This window comes from Simochromis diagramma, unplaced genomic scaffold (assembly GCF_900408965.1).
Source record: "Simochromis diagramma unplaced genomic scaffold, fSimDia1.1 OVJJ01000097.1, whole genome shotgun sequence".
NCBI classification, from domain to species: domain Eukaryota; kingdom Metazoa; phylum Chordata; class Actinopteri; order Cichliformes; family Cichlidae; genus Simochromis; species Simochromis diagramma.
In genome coordinates this window covers 703,659-724,013 of record NW_024387319.1, presented here as the reverse complement: position 1 = coordinate 724,013, position 20,355 = coordinate 703,659, and the positions used below count along the sequence as shown (strand labels likewise).

The 20,355-nt window shown below is 44.5% G+C and overlaps 2 protein-coding genes and 1 long non-coding RNA gene across 3 annotated transcripts; all 3 read left to right on the top strand.

Moving 5' to 3' along the window:
- Window positions 1–351: 351 nt before the first annotated feature.
- On the top strand, window positions 352–19,674 carry LOC120717305. Its single transcript, XR_005692163.1, has 3 exons — window positions 352–926; window positions 2,538–2,543; window positions 19,384–19,674. It is a non-coding gene; the product is annotated as an uncharacterized LOC120717305 (long non-coding RNA).
- Window positions 5,333–12,295, top strand: LOC120717261 (polyhomeotic-like protein 3). Its single transcript, XM_040005185.1, has 7 exons — window positions 5,333–6,262; window positions 6,692–7,026; window positions 7,396–7,561; window positions 8,382–8,493; window positions 8,726–8,846; window positions 9,766–10,069; window positions 11,475–12,295. The coding sequence occupies exons 1-7, from the start codon at window positions 5,455–5,457 to the stop codon at window positions 11,627–11,629; spliced, it is 2,001 nt and encodes a 666-aa protein (XP_039861119.1). The 5' UTR covers window positions 5,333–5,454; the 3' UTR covers window positions 11,630–12,295.
- Window positions 13,846–19,024, top strand: cldn11b (claudin 11b). The gene is made up of 3 exons (XM_040005234.1): window positions 13,846–14,525; window positions 16,112–16,276; window positions 17,540–19,024. The coding sequence occupies exons 1-3, from the start codon at window positions 14,300–14,302 to the stop codon at window positions 17,797–17,799; spliced, it is 651 nt and encodes a 216-aa protein (XP_039861168.1). The 5' UTR covers window positions 13,846–14,299; the 3' UTR covers window positions 17,800–19,024.
- Window positions 19,675–20,355: the final 681 nt, after the last annotated feature.

The window sequence follows — 20,355 nt, the reverse complement described above, 5'->3', positions numbered from 1 at the left end:
TTAGTGTTTTTCTTTGTTGTTGAAAAGAAGCATTAAAAATTCAACATTTTCATTGTTTACTCTTTTGGTTTCCACCCAAACACACTCGTGACTGCTTTGCTGTTCGAGGAAATATCACAAAAAGTCATCCCTGCTCTGAAGCACTGCCTTAATTGCTTCCCTTCCCCCCTCTCCTGCCTCTGTTCCAGGTATCACAGACTCCTGTGGGCACACCTGGTCTTGTGCGAACCAATCAGAACCCTTCCCCTGTCAGACATCCCAAGGTGTCCCAGCAGACATTGCTCCTAGGAAAAGGTCTCAAAGGGACAGGCCAAGACCAAGTGTTGCTTAGAGCTCAGATGGTAAACACACACACACACACACACACACACACACACACACACACATTTTCATATATTTCCACATGCATTCTGTTCTGCTGCTCACAGTGAACAGGACAGAGTGTGCAGCTGCAGAAAGGATGACGAGTATTAAAATGAGCCAGTTGGCAGGAAAAGTTCAGAGTTTAAAGCTGCAAATAAATCTGAAAACAGACGTTTCAAAGCTTTCAAAGCAGAAATTTCTCCGAATACTAAACAAACACAAACATGATGTAAATGATATTAAATGCACTGCACCAAAAACCCTGTGAGACGTGATCTGAAACAGTCTGAAAACACAGACTATGAAGCAACGTTACCAGGCAGCCGTGTTGAGCTTAAAGTCCGACTTTTAAGTGTTACAGAGGTGCTTTACCTCTCTAAATCACCATGGTAACTGATGATGTACATACTACCTGTTTGAAGTTTTAGTTTAAAACGATCTTGAAGCATCACATTTTCCCCAAATCTTTGATTTACAGCAGAGAGTACACATTATACACTCAGAGGCCACTTCATGAGGTACACGTTGCTAGTACGAGGTTGAGCCCCGTCGTCCTGCTGAAAGTGACCTTTGGAAGATGGATACAGTGTAGCGATAAGAGGATGGACATGTTCAGCAACAATAGGTAGCATCATTTAAACACCACGGCCTAAGAGGCCCAAGCTGTTTCACCACCAGCAGTTTGAACAGTTGACACGAAGCTTCATCTTGTTTAGGCCAAATGGTGACACTGAAGTCTTAATGTTGCAGAAGTCGCGACTCATCAGACCAGGAAACATGTTTCCAGGCTTCTGTTGTCCAGTCTTGGGGAGCCTGTGTGGACTGTAGCCTCGGGCTTCTCGTAGCTGACAGAAAGGACACTCGTGTGGTTTGAGGTTGGACTAGCTGTTAGCTCAGAGATGCTCTTCTGCTACGGCTGTAACCAGTGTGTAACAAACCCACAGCAGGCCCGGGTGCATCTTCATGCTTTGCAGCATGCTTTCTGCTTACAATATTCACACGGTTGCTGTAACAGCTGCCAGCCGTACACATCACCACCAACAACCACTAATGACAACAGCACAGGTGTGATTGCAGATGCGGCGCAGGTGCGTCCATCTCACCTGCAGCAGCATCGCAGACGACGCCTCGCCACACAGTGCTTATTTGAGTTACTGATCTCTTGAAGCTTTTCTCCTCCGACGTCTGACCTCAGCGAGGCACGTTTCGCCCACAGAACTGCTGCTCACTGGATATTTTCTTTTTCGGTGGGAAAATCCCAGCAGATCCTGAAATATTCCGACCGTGCCGTCTGGCACCAACAACCTCGCCACATTCAGAGTCACTTAAATCACCTTTTGTTCCACATGCTCAGCTTTAACTTCATCACGTCGTCTCGACCGTGTCTACATGCCTACATGCATAGAGACGCTGCCCTGTGATTGGCTGACTGTGTATAGCTGCATGCATGTAGCTAGTACCTGACTCCCATCACTAAGTTAAGCAATGCATATGTTTGTGTTTCATTGTCACTGACATTTGCATGTCAGAAATATACAAATATATCTGTTTTCATCCTTGAGCTGAGCACTGCTGCAACTGCAGTTACTAAGAACAAGAGTGCTGTGCAGCCGCCATGGTAGAGATAAGTCAACAACAAGATAAACGAACTCGTGAATTCACAGCTTTAATGATTTCATGTCTTATTTGCATCATCAGTGTTCCACATACTGAATCTTTGTGTCTGCTCTGATCATGTCTCTGATGGCAGACGGTGGTGCTCAGCTAAAGAAGAGTCAGACTGAGCCTGAGCGACAGAAACAAAGTAAACTCTGTTTCTCAATAAAGAACGCTCCCCAGATATTATGAGTGTTCATGTATAGGAAGAGCAAAGCGGCTTGATTGTGACTGATGAGCTCAAAACTACACATCTGTGAAAACCATCAAATTGTCATTATTGACATCATTTGATTATTTGCACAGAAACCTATTTTAGACTAAAGGTTATTTATCTGTTCATAAAAGTTCTTTTAACGGTGAAATATTAAACCGTGGTTAATCTCACAAATCATTTCCATCATCTAGATCTGCCACCTGGATTTAAAACACTTACATGTGTTGTAAAAAAGTCTGTTTAACATTGAAAAACACTGAATATGAAGCATATGCCTCGCAGTTGTATTAATCCACCGCAGAAAATAGTCCCCAGCAAAATTCACAGTTTTCTTGTGTGAGGGTTCAAATCTGGTGTTTATGTTTATGGGTGTTTTATTAGCTCATTAAAAGGAAGCAAAGGCCAAGAAGATGCTTCAGTTATGTCTCACACAAACATCTGTGCTTGTCCTGCTCTCCTCTGTTCATCTCCTCCTTCACCTGTTTCCTCCTTTTTCTCCTGCAGCTAATTCTTACATCTGCTATGCGGCCGCCCCAGCCGTGCTCCTCCTCTTCCTCCTCCTCTGTTTCCACTTCTCCTCCTTCCTCTAACCCCGCCTCGGCTCAGGTGAGCAGCCGAGCAAATGTCTTTGTACGCACGTGAATGCATCTTTTGAACTGACCTTAGACGGTAAATGCAAAAAGCTGACTTCTTTACACAGTCGTCTGAAACACGCGAAGCTCAGCAAGCACAGCGAGCAAGCGCAAGCTGCTGCCCCTCCCTAATCTGCCAGAGGCTGGCCAATCACAAGAAAGCTCCATTGTAGGAAGGAGGGGTCTTAAAGAGCCTGGACGGTCGCACTATATAAACTATTTGTGAAATCTTCCGACCTGACCTCAGACAGAGCTGCTTTTTTCAGTAACTTTCAGTCATTTAATGAAGGAGTGCGAATTCGTGCCAGCTCAACAAAGTCTGGTATATGAGAGATAGCCAGGCTCAAATACACTCCTCTCACACGTTGACTGTAACAGACGGCTGTGACTGGGATCAGGATCAGTGGACGATCTCTCCACAGTTGGTCCTCAGACCCACATCAATAGGAAATGTGATCTTGTTTTTCTGTTTTTGTTGGTATTGTTTTTGTATTTCTTATTTTCACCTTACGAACAATCAGAAAATGTCCGACGTTTAAGACTAAATCTGCTTCAGAGCTTTTTTCCTGCTGCCTCTAACATACCCGCCCTCGCTGGTAACAGTTGCTAAGCTGTGACTGGATAGCCAACGCCTTGGTGGGATCTAACTGAACATCTTTGTGTCCCTTCCAGCTCCAGAGTCTCACCTTGAGGCCTCCTCCCCCCGGGACTCTCGCCATCCCTCCTTCCCTACGCCTCAAGCCCAGCGCCACGGCCCCGCCTCCCCTCTCTCGACCTCAAGCCCCCCTCTTCCCGATTCTCAAGCCGCGACCTCAGTCCAGCATCACAGCAACGGAGTGTCCAACCACGCCCAGCCGACACCTCGCCGTGCCGCCTCCAAGTAGGTCCCTGAAGGGTGTGATGAGGCCGGATGAGTACGCTCCTCCATGTGAGGGTCTTACATAGTGACTAATATATTCTCATTAATTATTATAATTCTGCACTTTCAGTCAGCTGATGCTGCGTTTGCAGCTTCCTAAATGTGGTTTGTTTTATTTATATTTGATCCTGTTTGAGTTTATTGGTTGGATCCAGCTCTCACCCTGACAGTGACTAACCGGGGGGACTGGAGGGAGGTGTGGTTCAGATTTTCAAAATAAAAGCCATCAGTGGAAGACCAGTATGCTTTCAAAATGATAACAGTTGCTTCAAGGCCCTTTATATTGTAAGGTAGAGACCCTACAATAATACAGAGAAGCCTGAGCAATGAGACAAGTCCCTGTAGGCGAGCACTTGGTGGGAAGGAAACCCCCCTCTTAACAGGAAGAAACCTCAGGACCGGGCAGCCATCTGCTGCAACGGGTTTGAGGTGAAGAAAGGATAAAAGACACAAAATAAAAGCCTCAAATTACATATTGGATGTTATCAACACTCTGAACCTTTCAAAATAAAAGCCTGCAGTTTAAAGCCGTCTGACATCTCTCTCCAGCTGTTCTGGCAGCAAGCCACAGTCTGGTGTTAGCAACAATCACACTTGTGGTGTGAGATTGCATGTTTATTTATTTTCTACAAGCAGTGAGTAAACTAAAAAAAAAAAATGTTTCAAAATGAGCGTTTTATATTTTCAATCATTTTTTGCCTTCAGTTTTTAAAGAATTACATTTTTTAAATAGATATTTTTCTTTTTTCACTATTTTAATTTTGGTTACTTTTAAAACAAGAAAGGACAAACTTACTGCTTTTAGCTGTTCAGAGCCGTCTTTAGCTGCACTGCTGTGGTCCTGTGTACCGTTTCATTTCAGTGACTTATGAACCAAATAATTCCTCTCTATTACCCGGAGACATCAGAGCTTCGGTTTACCCTCACAGAACACAACAAGTCAGTTTTCAGCATGTTTGCCGTCACTGTCTGCAGCTGAACTCATAAATCACTGGAAGAAAACTGCACTGTGCTGCAGAACAAAGTAAATTGAATCATGGGTCTTGATATATTTTCCAGCCTTGAGAGATGAAAATTAGGAAACAAAAACATAATAAAATTTGCATTTGATCATCTAAATAATTCAGAGTTTTTGGAGCCACTGAAAGGAAATGTTTAAATCTTAGATGTGAGAAAGTTTTTCAGCCAACACCCTGAATCCTGCAGCCTGCTGTGCATCAGCAGATTACAGTGAAGCACATGAGAATTAAACAACATGCACGAGTGGCCAGTGGACCCATTGCAGTCTGTCATGTATCAGATCATTATTAGTCATATCCCTCATAGTTTAATGGTTTCCTCTTCATGCTCGTCTCCCACAGCTCTCTATTCTCCGGTTCGAGCCGTCCCTCTGAGACCCAGACTTCACTCTCCTAACGGTCACAGAGCGGTGTCACCTCGACAGACCTCGGCCCTCCAACCAATCGCTGCTGCTCCCTCCAGCCAGGCGTCTTCCATCAGCCGGCCGCTGGCGGGACTGAAGAGCTGTCCGTTAACTCACAGCCCGGTATCTGTCTCCAGCGCTCTGTCAGCTGTGCCGCATTTTGAGCGCTCGTTGTCTGCAGCGAAGCAGCTTCAGATCATCGCCCTCTCTTCGGGTCGCCAGCCACAGCCGGGAACGTACACGCATGCTTCGGTGCAGCCCGCCGCCTCCAGCGGCAGAGTCGGCTGAGGTTTCCGCCCAATCAAAGAGGACTTTGAGCACTGAAGACGTCCTTCCTCCTCCTCCTCCTCCTCCTCCTTTAAACCCCTCGTTGCCAAAAACCACCTCTCCTCTGCCCTCACCTCCATCCCTTCTGAGTCCAGCCTCTCCGCAGAGTCAAGCTGAGCCCCAGCCGCAAAATCTGACCCAGAAGGTGGAGGTAAAGGAGGCTGAAGAGCAGAGAAAGAGAGCTGCAGCTGTGAGACAGGAAGTCAAAGATGAGGAAAGCATTGCTAAAGACCTGAGAGTGGAGAAAGATGACCAAAGAGAGAAGGTGAAGGAGGAGGAGCCCAGTGAGGAGCAAATCAGCCAGGAGGTGCAGGAAGTTAGCCGAGAGGAAGATCAAATGGAAGTGACAGAAGAAGGCCAAAGTGAGAGAGAGAGGAGAGAGGAAGGCAAGGACAAGAAGATGGAGGAGGAAGAGGAAGGAGAGACTCCAATGGACCAGTCTGAGAACCAGACGGCACAGCTTCCCCATCAGTACCACAACACGGACCCTATCCCGGAACCTGATCCTGTTAAAGACTCCACTGTGGACTCAAAACCCATCACGGGTCTCATTTCAACTCCACTTCCAGTCCAAACTCCAGCACCAGTCCCGGTACCAGAGCCAGCTCCAGTCCCCGAAGCCTCTGCCCAGAGTCAGAGGCTGCCGGAGCCTCAGAAAGACCTTCAGCCCGTCAGCCAGGAGGACTTCTGTGAGAACATGTCGACCCAGTCCGACAATCAGTCAGGTACCGTGAACAGCTCAGACGCAGCAACACTTAGTGCTCATATCCGTGTGTTTACACGAGGCTTTGCATGAAAGCGTTTTCCACAGCTTCATCTGTCCGAGCTGTGCTCCCTTAAAGGGTCCACATGATTAGTTGTTTTTACTCCGCTCGTCCTGGAGAAGCACACATGGTCGGTGCACAGTGTGCAGCCAGCAGCAGCTTCTGATGCTTCAGGCTACAAAGCAATTGAGCTGTTGAGCAAACTGTCTTCACGGGACGTCTGCAGGCGTAACAGTGGTGCAGTAAAGGCTCGCTGCTACCTGCTGCTCACTGGTGAACTTTAGTGTCCTGCTTTGTTTTCGGCTGTAACTTCATGCAATCAATACTTTTTTCTAAACATGTTCCTTTTAATTTTCAGTCAACCCTTTTTTCTTTCTCTGCTCCTCACAGCGTTGTCCAGCCTCTCCTCTCAGTCTCCCCCCTCCTCACCCATCACCACTCCTTCGGCAGAAAACCCTCCTCCTCTCCTCCCGGCGCACACCGCCCTCCCGACTGACCTCAGCCTACCGCAGCATGAGCCAGCGAAGGTGGACAAAGCAGGTGGCGAGCAGCAGCCCCCCACGGAAACTGAGGCAGAGCCTCTCGGACAATTGGAGGACGAGTCAGAGAGCTTCAGCCAATCACTGAGCAGCCCCTGGGAGCCAAGGCCGTGGCCTGAGGGACGGCAGGTTCTCACCCACCTGGTGGAGGGATTTGTCATCCAGGAGGGGCTCCAACCGTTTCCTGTAAGGAGACGTTTGTTTTACATCACAAAGGCAGAAAAAATGAAGTTAGAATTTTAGTTTTGATGCTTTTAGTGTGAAATAAGTTGGTGTTTAATCTCCTCAGGCTTATTTAAGCATTTCCTAAATAAATTGTGGCTCAGCTGACAGTTCAATCTGGGTTTTACAGTTTATCACCTTTTCTTGGGTTTCCCTTTCTTAGAGACGGCAAATATTACAATTTTGTTACTAAAAGGGGAAAAAAGTCAAAACCTTTCTCGTGTATAAACCTAGAATAAGTTCTGGGTGGATGTAAACGGATTCCCTCCTTACTGCGATTACCTTTTCAGCCACAGGCGGTGCATTTATACTCACCTTATTTCTGTGGTCCAGGTGAACCGCTCATCCCTGCTGGTTCCAGAGCAGGTGCCCAAACCGCAGGAAGTGAATGGGACCAATGGGAAAGCGGCGCTGCCCGTAACGGAAACGATAAAACAAACTGAGCACTCCACAGACTCGGACGAAGAGGAAGGAGGAGACACGGACGACCCTGGGAGCAGTAAGGAGCAGTTTAACTTTTAAACTTCACACCTGCCCGTTTATCTGCTCTGAAGTCTCGATACATGAAAGTACTGTTGGTAAGAGCTGCAGAGTAGACCAGCCGCAGCCACGTCATACTGTCACCAAATCAACAACAAAGATTCATCCCAGAAAACTCAAAACAAAGCAGGTGACGCATTTTCCCTGCAGCTGAGAGACTTTAAATGAGAGCAGACCTGATTGAATCAAGAATAAAAACATAATTCTTGCAGTTTTTATATAAGACTAGTAAGTTTAATATTAAAGGAAAATCAATTAGGCTTAAAGAAAATATATAAAAAGGGTTTCTCGTGGCTGCACACCAAACAAGGACAAAGTCTTTGCATGTTCTCTAAAAACGGTGAGAGATCTTCTATTTCTTGTCTTGACGCAGCGATTGGTCCGCAGGCTCTAACAGTGAACCAAACCGGAGTTTCTGCATTGTGGCACAGCCTCTGCCCACCACTGTAAACCTGTCCCGTCATGTTCTGCACCTGCAGCACTGGGGCTGATTCAACACATGAACAGGCTAAACACTAAATACAAGCTGAGAGCAGAGCTGGGACTGTGCAGTGAAAGTGTGTGTGAGACGTGTAAGAAGTCAACCACTTTTAATACCCTGAAAACTCGGCGGTAAACCTGACGTTTACCCCACACATGCCCGAATGCTGCTCTGCTCACGTCTGTCACTCTGCTGCTGATGTGGTAAATGTGGGAGCTGTTAGTCTTCTAAACTAGCAGTGGGAACCATGTTAGACTCTGTGTTTCTCAGCTTCACCTCCACTGTGTCCCTCTCACAGGGTCGGGCCACAGAGACCGAACGGTGCTGCACTGCCAGTTCTGCGGGAAGAGGGGCCACGCACACAACTTCATGCGCTCCAAACGCTTCTGCTCCACTTCCTGTGCACGCGGGTAAGGCCTCGCTTCATTGGCTTAAGCGCTAAAGAGGGCAGCTGTGATGTCACGGGACCTTTACACAGCGTAGGGGTGCTGCTGTCGCAGCAGCAGCGTGACAGGATGTGGTGTGTGGCCTGCGTGGAGGCGCGCAGGTGTCAGATGCAGATACGAGTGTGAATGAAAGCAGCAGAACGAGGAAACATCACCACGTGTCTCTGTGCTTCTCCCCTTCCTCCTCCCCCCTCAGGTTTAACGTTCGTCTGACGAAGCGTCTGCGAGCTCTCAGCGCAGGAAGCCGGTCAGAGAAGCCTCGTCCTGCCCTCAACCGGGCGGAGTCAGTCCCTGGGAAACCCCTGCTGCTGCGGCTGGTAGGGACGCTGAACTCGCCAACAGCTTAAAACAGCAAACAGAGAAGTGCTGAGATGTTTTAAAGAGCCACACTCTGAAAATGAAGCTAGAGCTCCTGAAGTCCTCCACGAGCCGAATGTGAACGTACACATGCACCGGCTGTATTACAGGAGGCTGGTTTTCCAAATATTAAACACAGTTTTATGCTTTTATTGATCTTTGTGATGTTTATTTGATGGGTTACGTTCCTACAAAAACGCCACTCTGCGTTTGTAGCTTCATATCTTTTGTAAACTTTTTAAATTTTGTCCCAGAGAAACTAAAAAACACTGAAACTAAACTGAAACAAACACATGAATTAAAAATACTTAGTAGTGTAAAACTAGATTAGCTCAGTTAGTCGTGTGCAGTGGATTTTAGCTTTGGTCTTATGAAATGAGCCCTTTGAAGCCATCTGTGCTTCATCTGTGGTTCAGTGACAGCCGACGGCCTTTAGAGGGCAGCAGAGAGCCGAGAAATCAGGAAGCTCCACCGACAGAAAACAGACGCTCAGTTTTAAGTTCTATGCAGCCAGCAGCCACTTTATTCAGTGACTCCTTCCTTGTGCTGAGTTGGAACTGCGTTTGAGTCGAGAACTTTCTCATAACTCACAGATTCCTCTGAGGTGTTCGTCCATGTCGACATGATAGCATCACACAGTTTCTACATCTTTATCGCTCCACCACATCCCACGTGTTCTCTGCTGGAGTGAGAGCTGGTGACTGTGGAGTCATATACAAGTAACCAGTTTGAGATGATTGAGGTGGAGTGTGGGGTTTAAATGATGCTGCGCTGGTGCTGCAGGGCCCCACACTATCACCCCAGCAGCCCCTGAACTGCTGATATCAGGCAGGACGTTTCCTGGCTTTTACATTTCTTACACGCTTTGTTTCCTTTCAGCCTCGTGATCTGTGGAGCGCCGGTCAGCGGGAGAAAGATGGAAAAGAAAAAGCGGCGGCGGCAGAAGAGGACGAAGATGAAGACGATATGGTGGGAGGTGGAGGCAGGGAGGAGGAAGACGATGACGGAGGAGAGGAAGATCCCGCTGTCGCCATGACGGCTAGGATGGAGCGTCGGGCGGCTCGGAGAGCGAGGAGGGCGTCGGCGCCGGCCGTGACCACTTCCACGCCCACCACCACGTTTAAGCCAGCCCCCTCGCAGTGGAGCGTGGAGGAAGTCACCGCCTTCATCCACACGCTGCCAGGTAAACTTGAGCCGATGCCCCACACGTAGAGCTTCTCCCGGGACCTTTAACTCTGAACCGTCGGTTTGATTTACGCCACACTCCGTGTCTTAATCGCTCACAGCTTCTTCGTATCCCCCAAGTCCCATTAAAGGTTTCGCAAAATGCTGAAATTAACTGCTGAGTGAAGTAATGTGAAGAATACTTCCAACCACACACCGTCAGACTCAGCGAGACTGCTGTGAAACATCTGGGAGAGAAACTGAACCTCTGTTTCACATGAGACAGATGATTCTGTAGTAAACACTGTTAGCGGCCTTTAATATTCATCACTGTCACTTTATTTCTAAGAGAAGATCAGATGTGGCTCTTAGAGTTATGCAGATCTCTTCTGGTCGAAACATTCTCCAGACTCGTTTCTGTTAGAAATAAAGTGGATAAACTGATTGTTGGCTAACGATCCTGGATGAACAGTGTGAAACATGTTACTGTAACAAACCAAATCTTTGTTTGTTGGGTCGTTTGTCCGCAAACTCCTCCCACACGATCAGGATTTGAGGAACCAAACAAGGGCTCAGGTAGAACTTGGGCTGCTGAAGGTTCTTATCAGAACCTGCATCACATTATTTCATCATGTGGCCTAAAAACCACCAACCAATCATTTAATTGTCGAGTTTATGAACCTTTAAAAAAATGTGTTCACAGGAAAGCCACCAAAATCTAATTTGAAATGGTGTCTTTATGCGTTTTTTTATTAGCAGCCACACAAACACATCACGTGTTCCCACTTCTTTAGTTAAATCTACAAAATAATCCCAAAGTTGACACCTTTGAATGCATTAAATAGCTTTTCTGCACAAACAAAGTGATATTAGCCAAAATTAGCATATCTCAGCACAGTGTGCAGTGTGTCTTTAAAAGATTTGAACACAGTAAAGTACCATCAGTACCATGTAATACCTAATCCTAGTCCTAGATGTCGTTGCTACAGCTATCCTCGCGTAGCATGGACAATAAACAAGGAAGCTGTGGACGACATGAGTGCATCAGGGGTGTGCTTCATCAAGAGGAGGATAAGAATATTGTACACCAAAATACTGATGAATGAAAACACCAAAAGATCTTAATATAAAAACAGCAGAGGAGTGACTTGTGACAGAAGGACAGCAGCAACAGTGAAAGGGGAAAACTGCAGTTCCTCTAATGTCCACTCGAGGCTCCAAAACAGAGTCACTCCCCACAGACTAAACTTTGCAGGAGTTTGGAGGCGTTTTTATTAAAAGTCAAGAGTTTAGATCGTTATACTAAACTAATCGTTATACGTGACTAAAGTCAGGGCCATGGCTACTTTCTGCGTGACTGAACAGAATCATTTGCTCAGTCAGACACCGTCAGTGTTTTTAAACTCTCCGCGTTGCTGTTTCAGGCTGCAGTGACGTAGCGGAGGCTTTCCGGGTGCAGGAGATCGACGGCCAGGCTCTGCTGCTGCTCACCGAGGACCATCTGATGACCAGCATGAACATAAAACTGGGACCTGCTCTGAAGATCTGCGCTCACATCAACGCACTGAAAAACCAATGAGAGACAAAGAAAAAGAGAAACAACGTGAGGAAAAGAGAAAGCGTTTAAAAAGGAAGAGGGAAAAAAGGCAATAAAGACGCGAGGAAACGAGAGAAATCGGCGGAAGTCAAAAGCTGGCACCAAGGATGACAGAACAAAGTCACAAAAAGAGATTTGTGGGAATTTATAATTCATGAGATTATAAATCTAGGCGTGGCCTTAGCAGATGGGAGCTGGAGAGGAGTGCGGGAGCATGACGACACCAGAGTCCATGAGACGTCTCACCAGTTTTGGGCCCTCCGACTGTAGCAGGAGACGGGGGGGTTTTGTAACTTTGTGTATATTTTACATGCCGCTGGAGAGTGTACATTTGAAGCTATTTGATGAAGGATTTTGAACATTTAATATATAAAATTTGTCTATTTAGTTTTTTTAGAACGTGACGTCAGCAACAAATCTATCCAGTAGCTAAACATAACCCGTGTGTGTAAAAGGAAAAAAACAATAATGCGTAGACTTTGTAAGTGATTAATGAAAGTTTAATGTTTTATATCACTATATTCTGGACAAAGACATGTCTGTGTATTAAAAAAGTCACTATCAGGGTAGAGGCTGGTGTCTTCAATCGTCACATTTTTATGGTATCCTGCTTGAAATTATTTAATAAATGAATAATTGATCATCAAACGATTTATTTATCTTGTTTTAAATTAATTCCCAAGTAAAACACCTTTTACTAGCCCAGTGAAAGCAGGCTTTCTAACAAAAATGTGCGTAAACACTTCAGACACGTGGAGCAGATGTTCCACTGAGGAGCAAACGTCGGGCCGCCTCCTGGTTTCATGGATGAATAAAATGCTAAAGTTAAAGTTGGCACAGTTTCACAGTGTAGTGGTTATCAGACCCACTTTGTCGGGGTGTGGAGCGATTGAGAGGTTCTGGGATCCCCCGTAGTGCAGTTTACCCCAGTGCCTACAACCTGGCTGCTGCAGGTGTAGAAGCGGGGCTCTGGGGTTAACTGAGGCTTAGAGGCTTAGAGCGGTCCTAAAACTATCCTCAGCAGATGGACAACATCTGAGAGACGAGACGACTATCAAGAAGCATTTTTAGCGCTTCATGCTCTGGGGGGCGGGGCTATGGCTCCCCACAGCCTCCTCGTTACATGGAGAAACCTTTTGAACTCAGGCGCGTTCACGCACACGGATGCTCACAGACACAAACTATATCTTCCTCGGCTTCTACCTTGAAGCATATTGTGCGCTGTCGGTCTTGTGTGCTGCTCAGTTGCATTCAGTATTCAGTAGTTACTGTTACTTACACGTATCTAGGTCGTTGCTTTGATCTCTGTATTCTGTTGTTCTATTGTTTGTTTGTTTTCTTTCTTCTTTTAACAGCTGATTCAACAGATTCTCTCAGTCTTTTCTTTCTTTCTGTTCAATTTGTAATAACTTAAAGTAAAATAAAATAAATAACCAATAGTAATAGAGATCAATCCAGTGCTGTATTATATTGGACAGAAAAACACACAGTGGAACCATCAGTCATGGATTGGCCTCCTCAGAGTCCAGACCTCAACATTACTGAAGGATGGTGGCGCCGCGTTGGCTGAGAACAGAACAAACACAGAAATCGTTTTCAGTCAGATGTTAAGGTTTGAAATGATTTTGAGGTTTGGAAACTTTAATATTTTATATATATTATATATTTCATTCTTTACTGGGAACCCGTCCTGTCATCCAGGAAACGCAAACCCAGGCTGAAAATCACCTTCATCAAATGATTGGTTTAAAAATGATAATAAAAAAGATTTTTTTTCTAATATTTAGTTGTGAATCCTTATTTTTAATCAACTGGTGTGAATAACGACAACTTTTTTGTTTAGATTTAATTGTATTTTAAAATATTAATATTAATATTTGTAATGTTTTTAATAAAGCACCTGAGAACTTCCATATACTTTAAGCTGTACTTTAAGACGTCTTATTCACTGAACATTTCTGCTGATGTCCCAAACTGAGTGGACCTGAGCAGATTTCGGCAGAAGTGCTGCTGATGGGATGGCGGGACCACCAGCAGAGGGCAACAGAGGTGCAGGTGAGTGACACATGAGGACAACTCTGGACTTTATGAGCTAAACTGATTTAGCTTCATCAGGAAGGCTTTAGGTGATGCTTGTTTTTCTGTCTGAGCCTGCCTTTCTCCCCGTATCTGGTTTAGGTTAGGATCTCACATGTGCTCCCATTGGCTTTGGAGAGGAGTACGGTTTCCACCACACCCTGTGATAAATCTTATTCTGGGCATTTTTCTCGTGGATCAGCTTCAGGCGCACTGACGGAACAGGACTGCTTTTAAATTTAGACTTTTAAGCTTTTTAGACGTTGTTTAAAGCTCCAAGTCAGAGAAAAACTGTCTGCAGTTATTTCTGAATATATATCAGTTTTTGCTTTATTCCAGTGTTTTTTGTTTTCCGGTGTTTTTTGTTGCTTATTAGACAATAACGCAGTCATTTATCCGCTTTTAAACTCTTTTTGAGTCTTTGGCCTATAACATTTTTCATTTTTAAACTTTTTAAACTCCCGCAGACGTTAAAAAAAGAGGAAAGCTCTCAAGAAGCTGCCACGTTTCTGAATTTAAAAACAGGCTGAATTTCTTTATCTTTATCTTTCTCTTTTGGGGCGCACGGTGCTCACCATGTCACAGATGCGCAGGCAACTCCTTGGCACCGCGGCCAGCGGAGTGGGCTGGGTGGGGGTGATCGTGGCCACGGCCACCAACGACTGGGTCCGGACCTGCGACTACACCAAGGCCACCTGCGTCCGCATGGACGAGCTGAGCTCCCGAGGCCTGTGGGCAGAGTGCGTCATCTCCCCGTCCCTTCACCACTGCGTGGGCCTCACCCAGATCCTCACACTGCCCGGTGAGCTGCGCCAATAAATGCTCTAATACAAGATGTGCGTGGCGAGATCTTTCAAGTGTGTTTAGCTCACGTTTGCTGCGTGGGTCTGCGGGAGGCAGCGAGTGAGCCGAGTGGCTGCGTGTCAACAAAACAGTTTACGCTTTATATTTAGAGTTGAATTTATTACAGTTAAATATTTATGGTTATTTCACGTTATTAACATTAAAATATTAAGTTATCGACACATGTATTTAAACCGGCATTGTTGTTTACCAACAAAATATATTCGTAACAAGATTTTTTCTTTTTTTCTTTTTACAGTTTCATTCAATATGTTCATCGAACAGTCTCGTTCATCAGAATACAGAATAAAAAATGAAATAACTTTTATTACTTTTATTGTGAAAGGAAGGATGGGAAGAACAAACACTTGTGGAAACTATGGTAACTTATAAGCTTTATTTAAAGAAACGAATATAACTGGTTATTTAAACTCTTTAAATTAAACTGCTTTATGGTGTAAAACATTGTTCATCATATTTCAATAATGTTTTCTCAGTCCTCTGTTTATAGGAGTATAGTTCTATTCTCGTGCTCAGTATTATAAATACTGACTATTAATTTCACACGTTTCATATCAAACTATAAACAACAATGTAAAAGCCAATTTTTCCACTTTTTGAGCTTTTAATTTGTTTACTACCAAACAAACCTTCTGCACGTTTACCAAACAGTGTATAACACAATTAAAGGAATTTATCAGCCTTTTGTTCACTACTCAGAAACATAGGACGACACTCGGCCGTCAGAATATAACACAGTCAGTTAAACTTCGGGGATTTTAATCTATGTTGTTAGAGACTGAACTTCTGGGCATCCATCTCACCCACTTAGTGCAAAAGTAAAGTGCAGCAGGTGGAGAGACAACAAACACAAAATAGGAATGGTTTAGCAGGTGGTGGCCACAGACTATTTCTCCTCCTTGTCCCCGCTGACTGATTTTTATCTAGATGTGCACTTTGGGCGAGTCATCGTTTAGCCTGGATTAACAAAGAAAGCTGATACCAGTCATCTCTGACAGGTGGTTCCAGTTAACAGACCCAGCTAACACAGAGAAGCCTGCCAAAGGTTGAGCTTTCTTCTGGTGGTCCTTTGCACGGTTGTTGAGATTTCTGTAGATCTTAACAGCTTGACAGAAAAATGACTGGGCTTCTTTACGTGTCACCTCTCATGCAAGTAGCCTCTTCAGTTCTAAACCAGAAGCCTGAGAGTCCCAGGTGTTTAAAACCTAGTGGGGTTTGTCTCTCATGAGCTTTTGGAGAAGTCATTAACACCAATGTTTTATTACTTTGGATTTATTCTCTGTGTGTTCAGTGAAGACATGAAGAGTGACGTCAGACTGTGTTTGACTGTAACTCAGAGCATGATTAGACATTACTTTCTGAGTAAAGTAATCTGGCTAAAGAGGCTTTTTCTTGCATCTTTTTCTTGTCTTCGCTGCATGCAACACGTGTGCACATTCCTAATGTGAGCAGCGCCTTGTTGAGTGCCAGAGGTGAGCTGTGCTGAGAACGTTAAACCAAACAGATGCTCTCTCTGCCTCTCAGCCTACGTCCAGACAGCTCGTGCTCTGATGATCTGCGCCTGTTTGCTGGGTCTCCCCGCCACGCTCCTGATCCTCATGTCCATGGCCTGCGTGCGGCTGCAGAACGACACCTCAGCTGTGAAGAAGCGCCGCGCCCGAGTGGGAGGCGTCCTCTTCATCTTCATGGGTGAGGAGGCCGCACACACACACACACACACACGCACACACACACACACACACACACACACACACACACACACACACACACACACACACACACACACACACACACACACATGCACAGTTGTGTTTATATCAGTTTGATTATAACTACTACTTTACTAACACTTACCAAAAACACTAGTTGAGTTTAATGTTTTAGCTTTTGTCAGTGAAGTAAAGAGAAATTTCACTTGCACTGACTTTCAGTGTTTGCAGTTTATTAGTCCAAAACATCTTTTCCTCGTCACTTTTCCTTGACATCATGAAGGAACGTGTGGAGGAGATTCAGGGAAAAGACTGTCAGAGAATCTGATTACTCAAAGGAGTGGCTGATGACTGAAAAATGCAAATCTCAGACACTTTGTTTCAAGTGTTCTGACCATTTTGTTTTATAAAAGCTGGATAGATGAGAACCAACCTCCAGAATAAGGAGGTAGTAAAGGACCCAATGAAGGTGCTCTCTTTGGTATTCAAAGAATTCAACCAGCTCTTATTAATGAAATGTCACCTTAATAGCAGTGCCATTGATAAATCTGAGGAATGAGTTTGATTTGACAGACTGCAGATTTGATTTGTTATGTTTTTGATTTCAGATAAGAGTGTAGAGGTCAGCACACTGTGAGTACACAGTACTGAGTGTGCAGGTTGTTGAGGACATGTGTTACATATTTTTTAGTTTTCATTTTAGAGGGATGTATTTGTGTGTTCAAATAACTTTTTTGGGACAGTTTCAGAGGACAGATTTGATTTCTGAGGGCAGTTTCTCGTTTTAAGAGACTTTCTCTTACTGCAGTGAACTTTGTGTGGCTGTAGCTCAGGACGTAGCGCTGGTCACCTACTGATCGGGAGGTCGGAGGTTCAATTCCTGCCTCCTCCAGTCTGCATGGCAAGTATCCTTGGGCAAGATACTAACCCTAAGTTACTCTCCGACGCATCTGTCGCAGTATGAATTTGGTTAGACAGCATTCAGTTTAGAGTCAGTGACTGGGTGAATGTGGCATGTTGTATAGAGCGCTGGTCTTCCCTGAGTCATTCCCAGCTGTTGCAGGAAGGAGGATGATGGGTCAGGATCTGTCAGGCTGTTTTGCTTCCTGTGAGATAAGACAGGTAGTTCCTGTCCACAAACTCAGGGATGACAGCCAGACAGATGGAGGCACCGAGCACAAAATTATAACCTCTTCTTTTCCCTGTTTTTCACCTTTTGTGTTTAAATATGTCTGAAACCCAGCTGTGTGCAGCATCATATCTACCGTCTGGTTCCCCATCGGCGCTAATAAAGAGGAAGATCTGATGTCATTCGGCTTCTCTCTGTACTCCGGCTGGGTCGGCTCCGCCCTCTGCCTCCTAGGTGGCATCATCATCTTGTGCTGCCAGGGCATCGACCCCGGGACCCCGAGTAGGGACGACAGCTTCTACTACTCTGGGAACAGGGGGACGGCCACGCTCCTCGACCCCCCCGCCAACCACGCCAAGAGCGCCCGGGTGTGAAGGAACCAGGCGCTCTATTTTTAACCAAGTTGTCTTTGAGTTTAAAGTCATATTCGCCATCGATGAGACATGCCATTATCTGTTTACTGCTTCAAGACTAAAATCCACCATGAAAACGAATGTTGGCAGGAAATGGAGGGATTAATAATAAGCTCACACTCAGGAGATGTTTTGGCCTCAAACTAGGGAAGTCTGCAGAATCTGTGTAAGTTCCAAAAAATATCTGTTTCAAAATCAGTAATTGCATCAAACTTACTCCAGTCCTCCGCCGCCCTGGACTCCACGTATTGAAGCCTCAACTTTAACATTTTGTTATTCTTTTAGAGATAAAAGTCTTAGTGATGTCTTTAGAGAGACTAAAGGATCAAAACTCAGAGTAGCAACAAAAAAAAAGACAAAGTTTTATTATACAGAATGAAAAAACAAGAACGGGATAGAAAGCCAGGAAGACGAGCAAAACAAGTAGCATCAAAACACAACAATGTAAGACAAACACTCGGGGCAGACCCACACTGAGGACTAACTGGAGACTGAGAAAAGCTGGTAAACACGACACAGGTTAAAGCAATCAAGACATATTCAAAAGGTGGGAAAGTAAAACTCAAACCAAGGCACAAAGTACAAAAGGAAACAAAAAAACTGAGACAACAAAGCTCTCACTGAATGATACAAAGTAACACAATGGAAGAAAGAACAATCAGTCAAAACAGGAATACACAAATCCAATTCACACAAAACAATCTCAACTTCAAACTCTGGCATTACAGGAAAAAACTAAACAAACTCAAATATACTGTTTCTAAACCAATCACATGACCAGCCCCCGAGGTCATGACTGTGATTGGTCTGTCAGTAGACTTAACCACACGAACATGGTTCGGACGTCCAGTTCAGGGACTCCATGAGCCGAGGTGAAGCCTAGCAGAAAGCTTGCAGCTGTTTGTAATTTCATTTGCTGTACATGTATAAATACATATTTCACATCTTCAGCTACTCAGTCAGGAAGGAAAGTCCCCCTGTTTGACCGGCTGTGACCATCTAAGTTAATCGTTGTCAGCAGCTCTTTGTTTTCACATTATAAATATCAAACTGTTGTTTTCATCGTCGCTTTAGTGTTTATGATACTTTTAAATTGCAGCTCATATTTAATCCCCCACTTTTTTTTAATCATTTCTTTTTACTTTTATGTTAACAGCATAATCAAAATAAATCATCTGCATACCCACATGGTTAAATTCTTGTCTGTGTTTAGAAAAAAGGCTTTAAAATCTCTTGGGCTCTCTGAAAACACCCATACACATTTAAATTAAGATTCATGCTTTCTTAAAGTTGTGTTTTACTGAATATTATTTCTGTATGTTTTCCATTTGATATGAATCCATTTCAAATACGATTTTTCGTTTGTCTTCTTCTTCAGTAGGTATCAGATCATCAGATTTTAGCCTCTTCTGGCTAAAATGAGGCAAAGCTAGCACAGATTAACTGCAAACTATGTACATCAGAGCACGACAGGCTTTGTCTCGTCACTAGTGCTGTGTGACACTGTAAAGTTTGGTATTGATCCGATACCAAGTAAATACAGAGCCAATACTGATACTTTTGACCTATAAAGGCAGCTTATGTGGGGCAGAGAGGTTTGTATGACTCACTGTTAATTTGCAAATTCTGAACACATTTCAATGACCACTTAACACTATTGATATTTGGATTGATCCACTCACCTCTACTTATCCTAGCCTTTGGCTGATGCTAGGAACACAATAATTACCGCAGTTGCCATTGACGGCTCACACAGCTCCTTTAAATTTGGAATGATAACACTTCAGCGTCTTCTATCTGTGAGCGAAGCCTGCAATAAAACCCCGATTAGACAAACTGCTGCTTCAAATTCTCTTTATTTCTGCACTTTCCACAACAGACACGGAATAACACCATTCACCCCAAAACAATTAAAGAGCGTAAACAAAGAACTCAAACAAAACCAGAGGAAAAGCTAAACCAGCGTGTGCTGTTCACTGTCTCTGAACAGACTTCTGTGAACGGCTATGGGAAGCAGAAAAGAAGACAACGAAGACCTGAATGTGCAAAAGGAAGCAGTGATACTGAGTCTGCAAAGAACCACGTGCAAGTGGCCTGAGTGACCTTTAGGCACAAAAAGTATAAACATTTAATATGAGCTTGGTTCAGAGCAAATGCTGTATGGTAATTAGTCCAAATTCTTTGGGACTAATTGAGACATGATGATGTACTACCTGGTGGCTGTCTACAAAGCTATGGTTAGGTTAATATAAACACATCAGCACTGGGAAGATGGACAATAAGGGTTAAACTGTTCTCAGTAAAAGTTCATGTTGGCCTGATTGGCAGAGAAAATGCTTTCATACAGCTCGAAGAAGATGCTAAAAAAAGACCAAACTTCAGTTAAGAGAACATCTAAGATGATCCATCATCACACGAGGTTAGTCATTAACATGTTTGGGTATGGTTGGGATTAGTCACTATGGAAAGGTCCTGATCTTAAGGTCATAAGCCTTTTGGTGTCTAAAAAGTTAGCCT

Excerpts from the sequence above, each read along its gene's own strand:
- LOC120717261 (XM_040005185.1), top strand. The coding sequence starts at position 5,455 with ATGCTTCGGTGCAGCCCGCCGCCTCCAGCGGCAGAGTCGGCTGAGGTT. Across the intron at positions 7,027-7,395 it reads AGGGGCTCCAACCGTTTCCT|GTGAACCGCTCATCCCTGCT; the intron begins GTAAGGAGACGT and ends TCTGTGGTCCAG. Across the intron at positions 10,070-11,474 it reads CTTCATCCACACGCTGCCAG|GCTGCAGTGACGTAGCGGAG; the intron begins GTAAACTTGAGC and ends TTGCTGTTTCAG.
- cldn11b (XM_040005234.1), top strand. The coding sequence starts at position 14,300 with ATGTCACAGATGCGCAGGCAACTCCTTGGCACCGCGGCCAGCGGAGTG. Across the intron at positions 14,526-16,111 it reads CCAGATCCTCACACTGCCCG|CCTACGTCCAGACAGCTCGT; the intron begins GTGAGCTGCGCC and ends TCTGCCTCTCAG. Across the intron at positions 16,277-17,539 it reads CGTCCTCTTCATCTTCATGG|CTGTGTGCAGCATCATATCT; the intron begins GTGAGGAGGCCG and ends TCTGAAACCCAG.